At 40.7% G+C, this 16,185-nt stretch overlaps 2 protein-coding genes across 3 annotated transcripts in view; one reads left to right on the top strand and one right to left on the bottom strand.

The window, feature by feature from the left end:
* LOC125837375 (probable protein phosphatase 2C 10) overlaps positions 1-16,185 on the top strand; it is a 1,808,044-nt gene that overhangs the window by 1,097,663 nt on the left and 694,196 nt on the right. The window lies entirely within an intron of this gene.
* LOC125837400 (uncharacterized) lies at positions 699-2,684 on the bottom strand. The gene has a single exon (XM_049516534.1). The coding sequence runs from the start codon at positions 2,682-2,684 to the stop codon at positions 699-701; it is 1,986 nt and encodes a 661-aa protein (XP_049372491.1).

Here is a 16,185-nt window from a genome sequence, read left to right as displayed (position 1 = left end):
AGTGGTTGTGTTTTAATCTAAAGGGTTTGTAGTTGCAAATACAAAGCCACCCATGTGTTTTCGGCTTGCACGAGAGGGAGGTCGCAAAACCAAAACCACTAGAATGATGGCCTAAGGAGTGGGTCGACATGAGGTTCAGCCCGAGAGGGTGAACCCTAGTCACATATCATAACACTCAGCTTGAGAGAGTGAGTGGGGTAAGGCGTAGACTGGTCTTCATACGGTAAATGGGTGTCCGAGAGGAACACATCTGAAATGGGGTAAGTTGCTCGAGAGGGAAGTTATTTCCATTTAAAGCTTAGCCTAGTCACTATTGTCTTGCAAATTTCCTATTGAAAGCATGTACCCAAAGATTTATCTGAACTTGTATTGCGGTCACATCCCAAGAACCTTCCCCATACTTGATTTTCTTGTTTATTTTGCTGTTTTATCACTTGTTACAAAACCCCTTTTAATATTTGACACTTTTGTGTCACCCCCTTTAATTTACAATGTATTTTATCGCAAATGTTTTTAGCTACGACTAATTTAAACGAAATTCTACTTGGCTACTGATTCTCAAATTCGCTCCCTTGGGACACGACCCCAACCCTTGGTTGGGTTACTATATTATCGACGATTGTAGACACTCATACCATAGGATAGTGTCGTTGGTCACGATAAGCATCAAAGACCTCTAGAGTGCCCTCCACCATGTCTTAGAAGATAAACATCTTACACCTCTGGAAAGTTGTTGGTGCATCACATAGTCCAAATGGCATCCGTTTAAATGCATAGGTTCCATAAGGACATGTAAAGGTAGTCTTTTCCAAATCTTCAGGAGCAATTGATATTGGGTTGTAGCCAGAGTATCCATCTAAGAAGAAGAACCACCCTTTTCCACCCAACCTGTCAAGCATCTGGTCCAAGAAAGGCATCAGGAAGTGATCCTTCAAGGTCCACTTGTTCAGCTTTCTGTAATCCATGCACACTCTCCATGCAGTGACTAGCCTCTGCGGGACCAACTCATTCTTTGCGTTCACAACAACAGTCATACCACCCTTTTTGGGCACACATTGCACTGGGCTGACCCAATGACTGTCAGAAATGGGGTACACCACCCCAATGTCTAACCACTTGATTATCTCCTTTTTGACCACCTCTTGTATATGTGGGTTTAACCTCCTTTGGTGTTCAATGCTTGGGTTGCAGTCCTCCTCAAGTTGGATCTTATGGGTGCATATTCCCAGAGGTATCCCAATGATGTCAGCAATGGTCCACCCAATAGCTCTTTTGTACCTTATCAACACTTTGATCACAGCTTGAACCCGTTCATCATTCAAATCTGCAACCAAAATCACAGGTGAAGTGTTGTTAGCTCCCAAAAATACATACCTCAGGTGACTGGGTAACTGTTTCAGTTCCAGCACAGGTGGCTCCTCAATGGATGGTTTTGCTGGAGGACTTGACCTATTTTTCAAATCCAAGTCCAATTTCTTTGGAGCATAATAGTGTGCTCCCATACACTGCAAAGCATTCACGGTCTCTACATAGTCAGACCGAAAATCAGTTTCAAAATTCATCAGCACTGCAGTTAAGGTTTCAACAGCCAACCTCTCTTTAATGCTTGCTCCCATTTCTTCTTCATCAAAAACTTCTATCGCAGACACCACATTCATGTCATGTGGTTGCTTCATGGACCTCCAAATATTAAAATTTACCTCTTCTTTGTTGAGTTTGAATTTCAGTTCTCCTCGCTCAACATCTACCAATGCTCGCCCTATGGCCAGGAATGGTCTTCCCAAAATAATGGGAACCTCAAAATCCACTTCGCAATCTAAGATCACGAAGTTTGCTGGAAAGATGAATGTGTCCACCTTTACGAGCACATCACATAGGATGCCCACAGGTCTCTTCACTGACCTATCTGCCATCATCAACCTCATGGCTGTGGGTTTTGGAACTCCTAATCCAAGTTGCTTGTAGATGGCCAGTGGCATCAAGTTTATACAGGCCCCTAAGTCACACAAGGCCTTCAGGAATTCAATTGATCTGATGGTGCACGGTATGGTGAATGCACCCGGTTCCTCCTTCTTCTGTACTAGAGATCTGGTAGCAATAGCACTGTAGTGATGAACATTGTCAGTTAAATCAATATTTACAACTTTTTTCTTTGTGACCAAGTCCTTCATGAACTTGGCATATCCTGGCATTTGCTCTAGTGCTTCCACCAGTGGGATGTTTACTGACAGCTGTCGTAGCGTGGTGATGAACTTCACAAATTTCCCATCTTCGACTTTCTTTTTAAGCCTTTGAGGGAAAAAAGGAGGTGGTCTTAGTATCTGCTGAAGAGGCATAGTTCCCTTGACCTCTTTTTCTTTTGCTCTTGCTTGTTTTGCTATTGGTTGAGCATCCTCCAAGTCATATACTTGTTCAGCTTCATCCTCCTCTCTTCCAGCTTGCTCCAACACTTGCTCATGTTTAGTACCTGTAGAAATTGGGTCATTTAGAACCTTACCACTCCTGGTGGCGATAGCCATGCAATACCCGTCCTTCTTAGGATTTTGGATTGTGTCACTTGGTAGTGACCCATTCTTCCTCTGATTTAATGAGGCTGAAAGTTTCCCCAACTGTTGCTCAATTTTCTTGATGGAGGTGGTGTGAGAGTCTACCAGTTGACTCATATTGGAGAAATCACCATTCATATCCTTTACCCTGCATCAGTTGATTCAACTTTTTGGAGCACCTTGGCCAACATGTCTTCCAACTTAGACCTGCTGGAACTACCACTTGCCCGATCACTATTTCCTGGGGTCACATAGACACCAATGCTATCATTTTTGTACCCATCTCTATTCTGCCAGTTTCCTTGCTCTCTATTTGTTGGCCTATAATATTGTCCTTCCCTTGAGTAGTTTCGACCTGCATTTCCAGAATTGTAACCCTGGTTTCCCGAGTTGTAATTCTGTAAACCTCTTTGGTTGCCCAGGTAATTAGTCTCCTCATCTAGATCGATATCCTGATCTTCATACCTGTTTGTCTGTCCCACAACATTTACCTTTTTCAGACTTTGAGACAGTATGCTTCGTAAGTAAATTTATTTGGGTCCTCATGTGTGCCATGTCCTGATCCCTTTCTTCTTTTCTTTTCCTTTGTTCAACTGAAAGTTCAAAAGTGTACCCAAGATCTCCTACTTCAGCATCCCTGGTGTACCATGCCTTGTTATTCTTTGACACCACATAAATGATCCTCTACACACTGCATCAGCAACAGGTTTAGTAACATAATTTAATGATCTATAAAATGCATAGTTTAGATGTCTCTCAGTGAGACCATGGTTAGGACACTTCTTCATATTTTGGTTGAATCTCCACCAGGTGTCATGCATCGCTTCTCCTGGTAGCTGCTTATGGGCACTTATCTCATCTTTCATCTGCAGCTCTTTTGATTCAGGAAAGAATCGTTCCAGGAAAGCTTCATTCAGATCAGTCCAAGTCCTGATTGAGTCATCAGGCATCTCATTCAACCAATTTGTTGCCTCTCCAGTAAGAGACAATAGAAACAGCCTCAATCTCATCGTTGTTTGGCTAACTCCAGGAATTTCTTTCAATTTACAGATCGCCACAAAGTTCATCAAATGTTGGTTAGCATCATCACCTGCTGCACCCCTGAACATACCTTTCAGATTCAGTAGTTGAATCATAATGCTGGTGATTGTGAATTTAACACCTGGAGGTAGTGCAGGTAACACCATCACTCCAGTAGCTCCAGCTCCGTCCAAGTCTAAGCCATCCTCTTCATACATCATGTGAGTTGGAGGTTGTGCTCTACCCCTTGGAGCTATTGGTTGGTGATGGGGAGGAATGATTCCATCCACTGCTATGTTTTCGTCCACTGCCCTAGGTGGGTTATTCACAACATTTGGCTGAATACCTCTGACAATGGTTTCAGCTTCCAATCCAAATCTCTGTCTCTGCGCCTCAATTCTTGTGCATTCACCATTTTTCGAATAGTCTTTTAAAGTTCTGGGTCGTAAGGAATCAATGGAGCTCCTTTACTTTTAGTATTTGGCATACACCGTAGAACTCACCAGAAAGAGACACAGAAAAAGAAACAAGATGTAAAATTAGGAAATATAACTACAACTTGAATAAAAGCTAGTAAAACAATTATGAATTGAAATTCCCCGATAGCGGTGCCAAAATTTGATATGTCCAAACTTACACCTCAATTAAGAGATATAAATGGTCGAAGTCAATTTATAGAACTCAACATGAGTTGAGATCGATCCCACAGAGAATTTCTTTACATAAATGATTTCACTGTCGCGTTTTACTCAAATGTCATTATTATTTCCTAAAGAAACAATTACAGAAAGTAAAATGGGTTTAGTTGTGATGTTCTAGTAACTAAGATTTGTAATCAAAATACAGATTAACAATTAACAAAGTTTTCAGTTCTCAAGTTGTTTCGATGATTAAAAGAAACCAGGATTGTGTTCCCCATAATGTTACACCTAATGTTCTTCTGTAGTTGAGTTTCAGGCAATTTATCCCTACAAAATACAGATGAGTTAGATATATCTGATACTTCTCAGTCTAATTAGATAATGTTCACTCAAATCCTCTCGGTCCCAGAGTATTACTAGTTTTACCCTCGTTCACAATGGTGTTAAAGTTCTTTTATCTCAAACTCAAACTTTGACCCCATTTCTTCAAGTTAATTTAGCTTTTTCCTAACTATTAATTTTCTCTCGAACAAATAATAGATACAGGCTCAATGCAATGCGTGCACTCATCATAATACGTTAATAATGAAAGCTATATTATAGTTTGTAAACATAAATCCCCTATCACTTGTTTTACGAAATTACAATTCGATTCACGTCATAGATCCCACAATCCAATTGTGGTATTTATCCACTCATGATTTCACGTAAAAATTCAAAAATATAAGATGAAAACATGTTGAGAAGGTACTTACGAGAATAAGCAAATCAACAAGTTACTTTGATAATTCAATAACCGGAAATCCAAACTTCGAACTTAATTCAATGTTAAAGTCAAAAATAAAAAACTGAGAATAATGGAACTTCGTCATCGTTCAAGGTTAGACGAGATAAAACATAAAAAATAACCTAATTAATTCAAATAAAGTGTTTTAAGAAGAGTCCTACTTAAAGTAGGACTGAACTGTCGGACACTTCATGGTCACTTCTATGACCCGTCAAGGGCTTCACGGTCCATGAAGCCCTTCGTGGTCTTCACTTGGAATCACCCAAAATAGGCTCTTCAAGACCTCTACAATGTATCATCACCATGGACACTACCACGACTCGTGACAATGACCACGGTCCGTGTAGTTGCCCGTGGTCTTCACTTGATGAATTCCCTCTTCCACTTTCCAATGCCTCTTCACTGAGTCATTACCACGAACACCACCATGACTCGTGACAATGACCACGGTTCATGTAGTTGTTTGTGGTCTTCACTTGGTCAATTCCTTTTTCAACTTCTCCTTGCCCATTCACTGGCTCACCTTCACGATTGGCACCACAGACCGTTATGAGGACCACGGTCCGTGAGGTTGGCCGTGGTCTTTACTTGGTCCAACCTAATCTCAACTCCTCCAAGCTTTCATACTGGAAATGCTTCACGACCGGCACCACGGTTCGTGACAAGGACCACGACCCGTCTAGGTGCTCGTGGTCTTCACTTGATCACTATCATCTTCTGCTTCCTTTTCCATTTTTCCACACAAGCAAAAATCTGTCTACACATTCAACAAACACATCAAAGCATACAAAAATACACTCAATTCTAGTATTAATCCTTAGTTTTCAGGCATCAAATGTGCCAAGATTTTGTGTCACATCAGGAACATAGGTAAGGGATAAGGAGATTGCTTCTAGAAACCCGACCTCTACTCACAGGAGAGCTTCCATCTCAATATCCTCTCGGTGCTAAGCATAAATCCTACATAATAGTCATTTCTTACTTGTTCTTATTATCCATGGAAAGACACATCATCTTTCCAATCTAAGCTAAGTCATAATCCATGGAAAGGTATCATTCAATAACCAATCTAAGCTAAGTCATAATCCATGGAAAGGTATCATTCAATAACCAATATAAGCTAAGTCATTAGGATAGTTCTTAGTCTTTGATTCAATTAGGTGAGAAGACCTTTCAACCTTAGAATCCTTATTATGTGAGAAAACCTTTCACATCATGCTTTTATGTGTATATGAGAAAATCTATTCAATAACACATCAACATCATCATCATTGATATTTTACTCTCAAAGCATCCTTAAAACATTTGCATAGATTTCATAAGAACATGCATAATCTCATAATTCACCTTTCAAGGTTCAAAACCCACTTTCAATCATACACATTTAGGAAACATGGGTTAACTATACACTCCATCATAAATTCATGTAAATCTATCAATTCATGCTTAATTTCATAAAAGTCAACTTTCATAACCAAAATCCCACATCATATGCTCATAACTTGAAAACATGGGGATTACATGGGTTCATAGGGGAAATCATCATAAAATCATAGTATTTCATCAATTCATGCATAAGAGATCATAATTCAGTCATTTAAATCAACATTGAAGAGAACCCATGGTAATTGAAGAAAACCCTAACTCAATTGGGGATTTCTAACTTTGAAAATAGGAGAATTTGCGAACTCCATCAATGGAAGGAACCAATGGATGAAAACTATCATAACTCAAAGCCAATTTTTTATCTTCAATGGAGGAATGGAGACTTGACTTGAAAATAGAAAGGATACATGATTTTCTGTTTGAAAATAGAAAAACTAATTCTCAGCCGAGAAGTAAAGTTTGATGAAACAACTGGTTGGAATTGGCAAAATCAGAAGACCTCTTATTCTAATTTATTTTCAAATGAGCAGCCTCAACTTCCAAAAGATGAACTAGTGGATGATGTACTAGTGAGGAGAACTCGAACCTTAAAAGATGTCTAGCAGCAGTGTAATTTGGTTACCTATGAACCAATAAGCTATATTGAAGCACAAGACTCTTAGGCATGGAGGAGAGCTATACAAGATGAACTAGACATGATCGAGAAGAATGGAACCTGGCAAATTGTAGACAGACCTAGAAATCGCAAGGTGATTGGTGTAAAATGGATTTTCAGGACAAAAATCAATATTGATGGAACAATTTGCAAACATAAGGCTAAATTGGTGGTAAAGGGATACGCACAACAATATGATGTGGATTATCAAGAAACAATTTCTCCTGTTTTAAGGTATGACACAATCAATTATTCTTGCATTTGCATCTCATACTTCCTGACAGATTCATCAACTTGAGGTCAAATCGGCTTTGTTGAATGATTTGATTGTTGAAGAGATCTATGTACAACAACCTGATGGTTTCTCAATTCCTGGAAAAAAGGATCAAGTTTATCTCTGAACGGAGGCCTTGTATGTGCTAGAACAAGCCCCAAGGGCATGGTATGTGTTACACCTTGGAAATAAGACTTAGAAAATACAGCAAAAAAAAACCAGAAATAGTGAACCACGACAGAGTTCATGGATCGTGAAAGGGACTACGGTCCGTCGACCTGCCCATGGTTCACACCCATTTCCAGCAGAGGTGGACCACAGAGTCCTTCAAGGGCCTGGACCATCTCATGAGTCATGGAAGGGCTTGTGGGATTTAGGTAGAGTTCACCAGGCCCAGGCGTCAAATCATGGGGACCTTCACGGGTCGAGGTCCTGACGATGGGCCATAGTTCTGACGACGGGCCATGGTACTGACGACGGGCCGTGGTGGTGCCCGTGGAAGGCCACCCCAGAGCCAGTAGCTATAGGACCAAGGACCACGACATACTTGTCGGTCCGTGGTCGTCTGCGTCAGCTTTTAAGTTGGGGTCATTTTGGTCTTTTCCCCTATGTGTTGGACACCTAAACTACGTCGTTTAACCCCTAAATTATGTGGTTTTTCTGAGTTTTAGCATAGAAACTAAATTAGAACCTAACCTAATCAATCATTCACGGAAAATTCATCGATCTTAGAGCAAAACAAGAGGAAAAGTCAAGCAGCCCTAGTCCAAGAACGCAACAAACATTTTGCCAGTTTCAGCCCCGAAATTGAAAGATTTCTCCGTGAAATTCGTCACCAGGTATGTGATATTTCACTAGTGGGTTCCTTTCACCCATAAGGTCCCTAGATTTCAGTCAGAATCTTGATTCCCTAAATATTGCTTAGACCTAGGGTTTCTAGAACTTCAAATAATTGTTGTGATTTAGCTATTAGAATACTTCAAATCAGACTATCATGATTTCAAAACATCGTTGCTTAGTTTATTGCATGAAATTCAGAACCCTAGATGTATTAATTTGTTTAGCTCATGAATTACACTTGCTAGGCCAGTTTGTACAGATATACATGCATCAGTTCCAAATGTTCCATTATCAGTACATTAATGTTGCATTTTCAGTTAGCATGTTAGAACAGTGAGCTATCCATTATATTTCAATTATGTTGTAATGTACATATATTCAATTGGGAGTAGGCTTAACACCGAGTTGGACTAGGGTCAGTCACCCTCATAGTCCTAGAACTACGTGCCCCCGTAGGTTTGTAAGTCCCCTCTGTGGGCATCATATTTAGTGATCATGCCAGTCATGCCTCTATACCCTTGGCAAGGTATATTGGGTCCTCTCGATAGGGCGTATACATCGGACTCCACATTTAGCTCATGTGGTTTTATGTCGATTATTACTAGCTCCCACAGTCAGATTATAGTGTTTTTGACCAAGTCCCACTCATATTTCAGTATTCAGTTTCAGCATGTTATGTATTTGGTCATTGCATTCAGTTTAGTTCATATTCAGTATCATTTCAGTATGTTCATCATGTTCAGATTATATCATTGCTCAATATGCTTTATTTCAATTATTTATATATTGTTCAACTTTATCCTATCATGCATGCTCAGATCACGCATAGATCGGCTCTCGATCTCTATTTCAGCAACTACAGTGGTGAGTCCTCATATTTCAAGGACAATAGACATGTTTATATATTTTGTCTTTTCATTTTAGTTTCAGTTTTGCTAGAGTTAGTTGGGGGCTTGTCCCGGCATCTCTAGTCGGTTAGAGGCTTATATTCAGACATAGTACTAGATTCAGCTTTAGTTTTGAGTTTTATCTTTCAATTGTTATTAAACTCATAGTTTCTTCATATTCATACAGTGTTGGGTATTCCCCATAATTTAGTTTATCTTATGTTTTTAGCTTCCACACAATATTCCTTTTAAGTATGCTTATGATATGTCAGCTCAGGGTGAGCTTGGGGTCACTCGTAATCCTAGGTCCCGTGTTTACGTCAAAGGGGTAGCCTCAGGGCGTGACAAACTTGGTATCAAAGCATTAGGTATAAGTGTCCTAGGATATATGAAAAGCCGCACTAAGTAGAGTACTTTTCATGGGTGTGAAGTGAACCACATCTAATGAGATGGAGGCTACAAAGTGTTATAGAGAAACTTCACTTTCTTGCTATTCTTATCGTGCGTAAGGTATGATTCAACTCATCGTTTCTAACTCATCATTATGTATTTCAGATCTTGCCTGCTCGTAGAGCTTACGCAAGGAATGCTAATGCACGCAATGCTAACGCAGCTCTTTCAGTCCCAGATCAGGAAGATTCGAATGCAGAGTTTTGGAATGCGACGCAACTTTTGGCTCCGAGTGTAACTAACAAGAAAAATCAGTAGGTTCCAGTTCCTGCAAATTCTAGTGGTGGATTAGTGGTAGCTATGGTTTGTGATTTTGTTAGGATGAATTATCCTGAGTTTCTAGGGTCGAAAGTTGGTGAGGACCCCCAGAATTTCATTGATGAGGTCAAAAAGATCTTTGGAGTGATACATGTAACTGGGAATGATAGGGTAGAGTTGGCATCCTACCAGCTCAGGGATGTAGCTCATGTATGGTTCATGCAGTGGAAAGAAAATAGGGGTGAGAATGCAACTCATGTGACTTGGGAGTGTTTTACTAAAGCTTTTCTAGACAGATTCTTTTCGACAGAGTTGAGGGAGGCTAAGGCTCAGGAATTCATGAATTTGAGGCAAGGTATAATGTCAGTCCAAGAGTATGGACTTAAGTTCACCCAACTCTCTAGGTATGCTCCCTATATAGTTGCTGATTCAAGGGCGCAGATGTCTAAGTTTCTGTATGGTATGTCCGACTTAATGAAAACAGAGTGCAAGAATGCTATGTTGTAAGATGAAATGAATATCTCTAGGCTTATGACTCATGCTCAACAGGTTGAGGGAGAAAAGCTTAGGGAACAGGCTAAGGATAATAAAAAGGCTAGGACAGGTAACTATGAGTACTCTCAGCAAAAGTCGGGTGGTGGAAATTGCTCACAGGTTCAGCAGAAATCTTCAGCTCTGGCACCTTCATCAGCTAGTGCTCCATCCTCCAAGTTTCGACAAGATCAGAAAGGTAGGGCTTCAGGCTCTAAGTCTCAGGGGAATGTTTTAGGTACTAGAACCTACCCAACTTGTCCAAAGTGTGGTATGAACCATTCGGGCAAGTGTCTTGCAGGGAAAGAAGGATGTTTTGGGTGTGGTCAGACTGGTCATAGATTGAGGGATTTCCCTTCTTCTAAATAGGGTCAGGGAGGTAACAATAGTAGGGCTCAGTCTACATCTCCAGCAGCACCAACAGGTTGCCCAACTCAGCAGGGTGCTTCATCTGGTACAGGTGGCGGTCAGCGCTAGAACAGGTTGTATGCTCTCCAGGCTCGCCAGGACCAGGAAGATTCTCCTAATGTGGTCACTGGTATGTTACAAGTCTTTTACTTAGATGTTTATGCTTTGTTAGATCCAGGGGCTACTCTTTCCTTTGTAACTCCATATATAGCAGTGAATTTTGGTGTCAGCCCAAAAACTCTTTCAAAACCCTTTTCAGTCTCTACACCAGTTGGTGACCCAGTTATAGTTAGACGGGTATACAGAAATTACCCTGTCATAGTCTCTCAGAAATTCACCTCAGCAGATCTTGTAGAGTTAGAAATGGTAGACTTTGATATCATCCTAGGCATGTATTAATTACATTCATGTTATGCCTTAGTTGGTTGTAGAACTAGGATCGTTCGTTTCCAGTTTCAGACGAGCCAATCTTAGAATGAAGGGTAGTAGCTCAGTACCAATGGGTTGATTCACTTCTTACCTTAAAGCTAGAAAGATGATTTCCAAGGGATATATCTACCATCTAGTTCGGGTTAAGAATTCCAGCTCTGAAACCCCAACTCTTGAGTCAGTTCCTATTGTAAATAAGTTCCCAGAAGTGTTTCCAGAAGATCTTCCTGGAGTTCCTCTTGAAAGGGAAATTGACTTAGGAATTGATCTCCTTCTAGATACCCAGCCTATTTCTATTCCTCCTTACAAAATGGCTCTAATTGAGCTTAAGGAATTAAAAGAGCAGTTGAAAGACCTTATAGATAAGGGCTTCATCAGACCCAGTATTTCCCCATGGGGTGTACCAGTGTTATTTGTGAAAAAGAAAGATGGTTTTCTCAGGATGTGCATTGACTATCGGTAGTTGAACAAAGTCACAATCAAGAATAAGTACCCTATCCCCCGAATTGATGACTTGTTCGACCAACTTCAGGGTGCTAGTCATTTTTTGAAGATAGACCTCAGATTCGATTATCAACAGATCAGAGTCAGAGATAGTGGCATCCGGAAAATAGCCTTCAGAACTTGGTATGGCCATTATGAATTTGTAGTTATGTCTTTTGGACTAACCAATGCTCCTGCAGCTTTCATAGATTTGATGAACAGGGTTTTCAAGCAGTATTTGGACTTGTTCGTTATCGTCTTTATTGATGAAATCCTTATTTACTCTAGGAATGAGGAAGAACATGCGACTCATTTGAGGGTTGTCCTACAAACTCTCAAAGATCGCCAGTTATTCTCTAAGTTTAGCAAATGTGAGTTTTGGTTACAATCAGTTGCCTTCATTGGTCATATAGTGTCTAGCGAAGGGATCCGAGTGGATTCTCAAAAAATAAATGCAGTGAGACAATGGCCCAGACCCACCTCTCCTACAGATATCAAAAGTTTCTTGAATTTGGCTGGTTACTACATAAGGTTCGTGGAAGAATTTTCATCCATAGCTTCTCTATTGACTAAGTTGACTCAGAAAAAGGTTTAGTTTCAGTGGTCAGATGAATGTGAGAAGAGCTTCTCAGAACTGAAAACTAGGTTAACTACAACTCATGTTTTGACTATACCAGAAGGTTATGTGATCTATTGTGATACATCCAGAGTCGGCCTAGGTTGTGTGTTGATGAATCGAGGTAAGGTTATAGCTTATGCTTCTAGAAAACTTAAGGTGCATGAGAAGAACTATCCGACTCATGGCCTCGAGCTTGCAGTCATAGTATTTGCCCTAAAGATTTGGATACATTACTTGTATGGTGTTCACGTAGATGTGTTCACAGACCATAAGAGCCTTCAGTATATTTTCACCCAGAAAGAGTTAAATCTTCTCCAGAGAAGATGGCTTGAATTCATCAAGGACTATAATATGAATGTGCGTTACCATCCTGGTAAGGCCAATGTACTAGTTGATGCTCTTAGCAGACTATCTATGGGTAGTGTATCACATGTTGAGGAAAAAAGGAAGGAACTGGCAAAAGATGTTCACCGGCTTGCTCGCTTAGAAGTTTGCCTTATAAGCATATCAGATGATGGTGTGACAGTTCATAATGGGTCAGAATCTTCATTGGTTGCGGAGGTTAAGGAAAGACAAGACAGTGATCATATTTTACTTCAATTGAAGGGTGCAATTCATCAGCAGAAAGTTGAGGTTTTCTCCCAAGGGGGAGATGGTGTGCTTCGCTACCAGGGTCGTTTATGTGTTCCTAAGATGGGTGAGTTGAAACACCAGATCCTTACAGAAGCCCATAATTCCAGGTATTCTATTCATCCAGGTGCCACTAAGATGTACCATGATTTGCGAGAAGTCTTTTGGTGGAATGGCATGAAAAGGGATATAGCAGATTTTGTGGCTAAGTGCCCTAGTTGTCAACAAGTGAAGGCAGAACATTAGAAACCAGGAGGTATGACTCAAGAGATTAACATTCCTACATGGAAGTGGGAAGTGATCAACATGGACTTCATTAAAAGTTTACCTCGTACTCGCAGACAACATGATTCCATTTTGGTAATAGTAGACATAGTTACTAAGTCTGTCCACATTTTGGCTGTTAAGACTATAGATTTGGTGGAGGACTACGCCAAGCTTTACATTGATGAGATAGTCAGGTTGCATGGGGTTGCGTTGTCCATCATTTCAGATAGAGGCCCTCAGTTAACCTCTCATTTCTGGAAGTCTTTTCAGAAAGGTCTTGGTACCCAAGTGAATCTCAGCACAATATTTCATCCACAGACGGATGGTCAGGCAAAGTGTACCGTTCAGACTTTAGAGGACATGTTGAGAGTTGTGTGATCAACTTTAAGGGTAGTTGGGATGATCACCTTCCTCTTATAGAGTTCGCCTACAATAATAGCTACCATTCCAATATTCAAATGGCCCCTTATGAGGCATTGTATGGGCGTAGATATAGATCTCCAGTTGGTTGGTTTGAGGTAAGTGAGGCAGCCTTGATATGTCCAGATTCGGTTCATGATGCTATGGAAAAAGTTTATCTCATCAGAGATAGACTTAAGACAGCCCAGAGTCACCAGAATTCCTATGCAGATGTGAGGAGAAGGGACTTAGAGTTCCAAATTGATGATTGAGTTTTCCTGAAAGTGTCACCTATGAACGAGGTGATGAGATTTGGCAAGAAGGGGAAGCTCAGTCCCAGATATGTAGGTCCTTAGAGGATCTTGAAAAGGATTGGTAAAGTGGCTTATGAATTAGAGTTTCCAGCAGAACTAGCAACAGTTCATCCAGTCTTTCACATTTCCTTGTTGAAGAAATGTGTGGGTGATCCAGCATCTATAGTGCCATTAGAAAGTGTGGCTGTGAAGGATAATCTCACTTATGAAGAGCTGCCAGTTCAAATCCTTGATCGTTAGGTTCGAAGGTTGAGAAACAAAAAAGTCGCTTCAGTTAAGGTTTTGTGGAGGAGTCAGTCTGTAGAGGGAACTACTTGGGAAGCAGAAGAAGCCATGAAGACCAAGTATCTTCATCTCTTTCCTTCCGATTCCATTCCAGCTTGGGTAATAGTTCCTCTCCAGTCTCTCAGTTTAATCTTGCATGAATGCAGTTTTAATATCACGTTCCCTCAGTTGTTCTTGCATTTTCAGTGTATTTGCATGACCTTAGAACTCAGTTCAGTCAGAAATCACGTTTTTGTACTTAGTGGTAGAAATTACAGCTCTTTGCCTCTTTTCTCAGCTAGTTTAGGCTTCATTCGAGGACTAATGTTCCCAGGGGGAGATATTGTAAGACCTCGGAAATTAGACTTAGAAAATACAACAGAAAAACACCAGAAACAGTGAACCACGGTAGGGTTCATGGACCGTGAAAGGGACCACGGTCCATCGACCTACCCGTGGTTCACACACCTTTCCAACAGAGGTGGACCACAGAGCCCTTCACGGGCCGTGGACCACTTCACGAGCTGTGGAAGGGATCGTGGAAGCCAGACAGAGTTCACCAGGCCCATACGTCAGACCACGGGGCCCTTCACGGACCGTGGTCCTGACGACGGGCCGTGGTGGTGCCCGTGGAAGGCTACCGCATAACCAGTAGCTACTAGACCAAGGACCACCACCACCTTGACGGTCCGTCAGAGGGACCGTGGTCGTCTGCGTCAGCTTTTAAGTTGGGGTCGTTTTGGTCTTTTCCCTTATGCGTTGGACACCTAAACTACGTCGTTTAACCCCTAAACTATGTGATTTTGGTCAGGTTTAGCGTAGAAACTAAATTAGAACCTAACCTAATCAATCATTCACGAAAAATTCATCGATCTTAGAGCAAAACAAGAGGAAAAGTCAAGAAGCCCTAGTCCAAGAACGCAACAAACGTTTCGCCAGTTCTAGCCCCGAAATCGAAAGATTTCTTCATGAAATTCGTCACCAGGTATGTGAGATTTCACTAGTGGGTTCCATTGACCCATTAGGTCCCTAGATTTCAGTCAGAATCTTGATTCCCTAAATATTGCTTAGACCTAGGGTTTCTAGAACTTCAGATAATTGTTGTGATTTAGCTGTTAGAATACTTCAAATCAGACTATCATGATTTCATAACATCGTTGCTTAGTTTCTTGCATGAAATTCAGAACCCTAGATGTATTGATTTGTTTAGTTCATGAATTACACTTGCTAGGCCAGTTTGTACAAATATACATGTATCAGTTCCAAATGTTCCATTATCAGTACATTAATGTTGCATTTTCAGTTATCATGTTAGAACAGTGAGCTATCCATTATATTTCAGTTATGTTGTAATGTACACATATTCAATTGGGAGTAGGCTTAACACCAAGTTGGACTAGGGTCAGTCACCCTCATAGTCCTAGAACTACGTGCCCCCGTAGGTTTGTAAGTCCCCTCTGTGGGCATCATATTTAGTGATCATGCCAGTCATGCCTTTATACCCTTGGCAAGGTATATTGGGTCCTCTCGATGGGGCGTATACATCGGACTCCACATTTAGCTCATGCGGTTTTATGTCGGTTATTACTAGCTCCCACAGTCAGATTCTAGTGTTTTTGACCAAGTCCCACTCATATTTCAGTACTCAGTTTCAGCATGTTATGTACTTGGTCATTGCATTCAGTTTAGTTCATATTCAGTATCATTTCAGTATGTTCATCATGTTCAGATTATATCATTGCTCAATATGCTTTATTTCAATTATGTATATGTTGTTCAGTTTTATCCTATCATGCATGCTCAGTACCTTTCAAGTACTGACACATACTCTGCGCTACATCTTCTCGTGATGTACGTTCAGGTCCTCAGCATTCAGATCACACATAGATCGGCTCTCGATCTCCATTTCAGCAACTACAGTGGTGAGTCCTCATATTTCGAGGACAATAGACATGTTTCTATATTTAGTCTTTTCATGTTAGTTTCAGTTTTGCTAGAGTTAGCTTGGGGCTTGTCCCGACATCTCTAGTCGGTTAGAGGCTTATATTCAGACATAATACTAGATTCAACTTTAGTTTTGAGTTTGATCTTTTAATT

The sequence above is a fragment of the Solanum verrucosum genome, unplaced genomic scaffold (genome assembly GCF_900185275.1).
Source record: "Solanum verrucosum unplaced genomic scaffold, falcon-dt-bn FXZP01000147.1, whole genome shotgun sequence".
NCBI lineage: Eukaryota > Viridiplantae > Streptophyta > Magnoliopsida > Solanales > Solanaceae > Solanum > Solanum verrucosum.
Note: the sequence above shows the minus strand (reverse complement) of the source record. Positions and strands in the feature narration are given on the sequence as shown.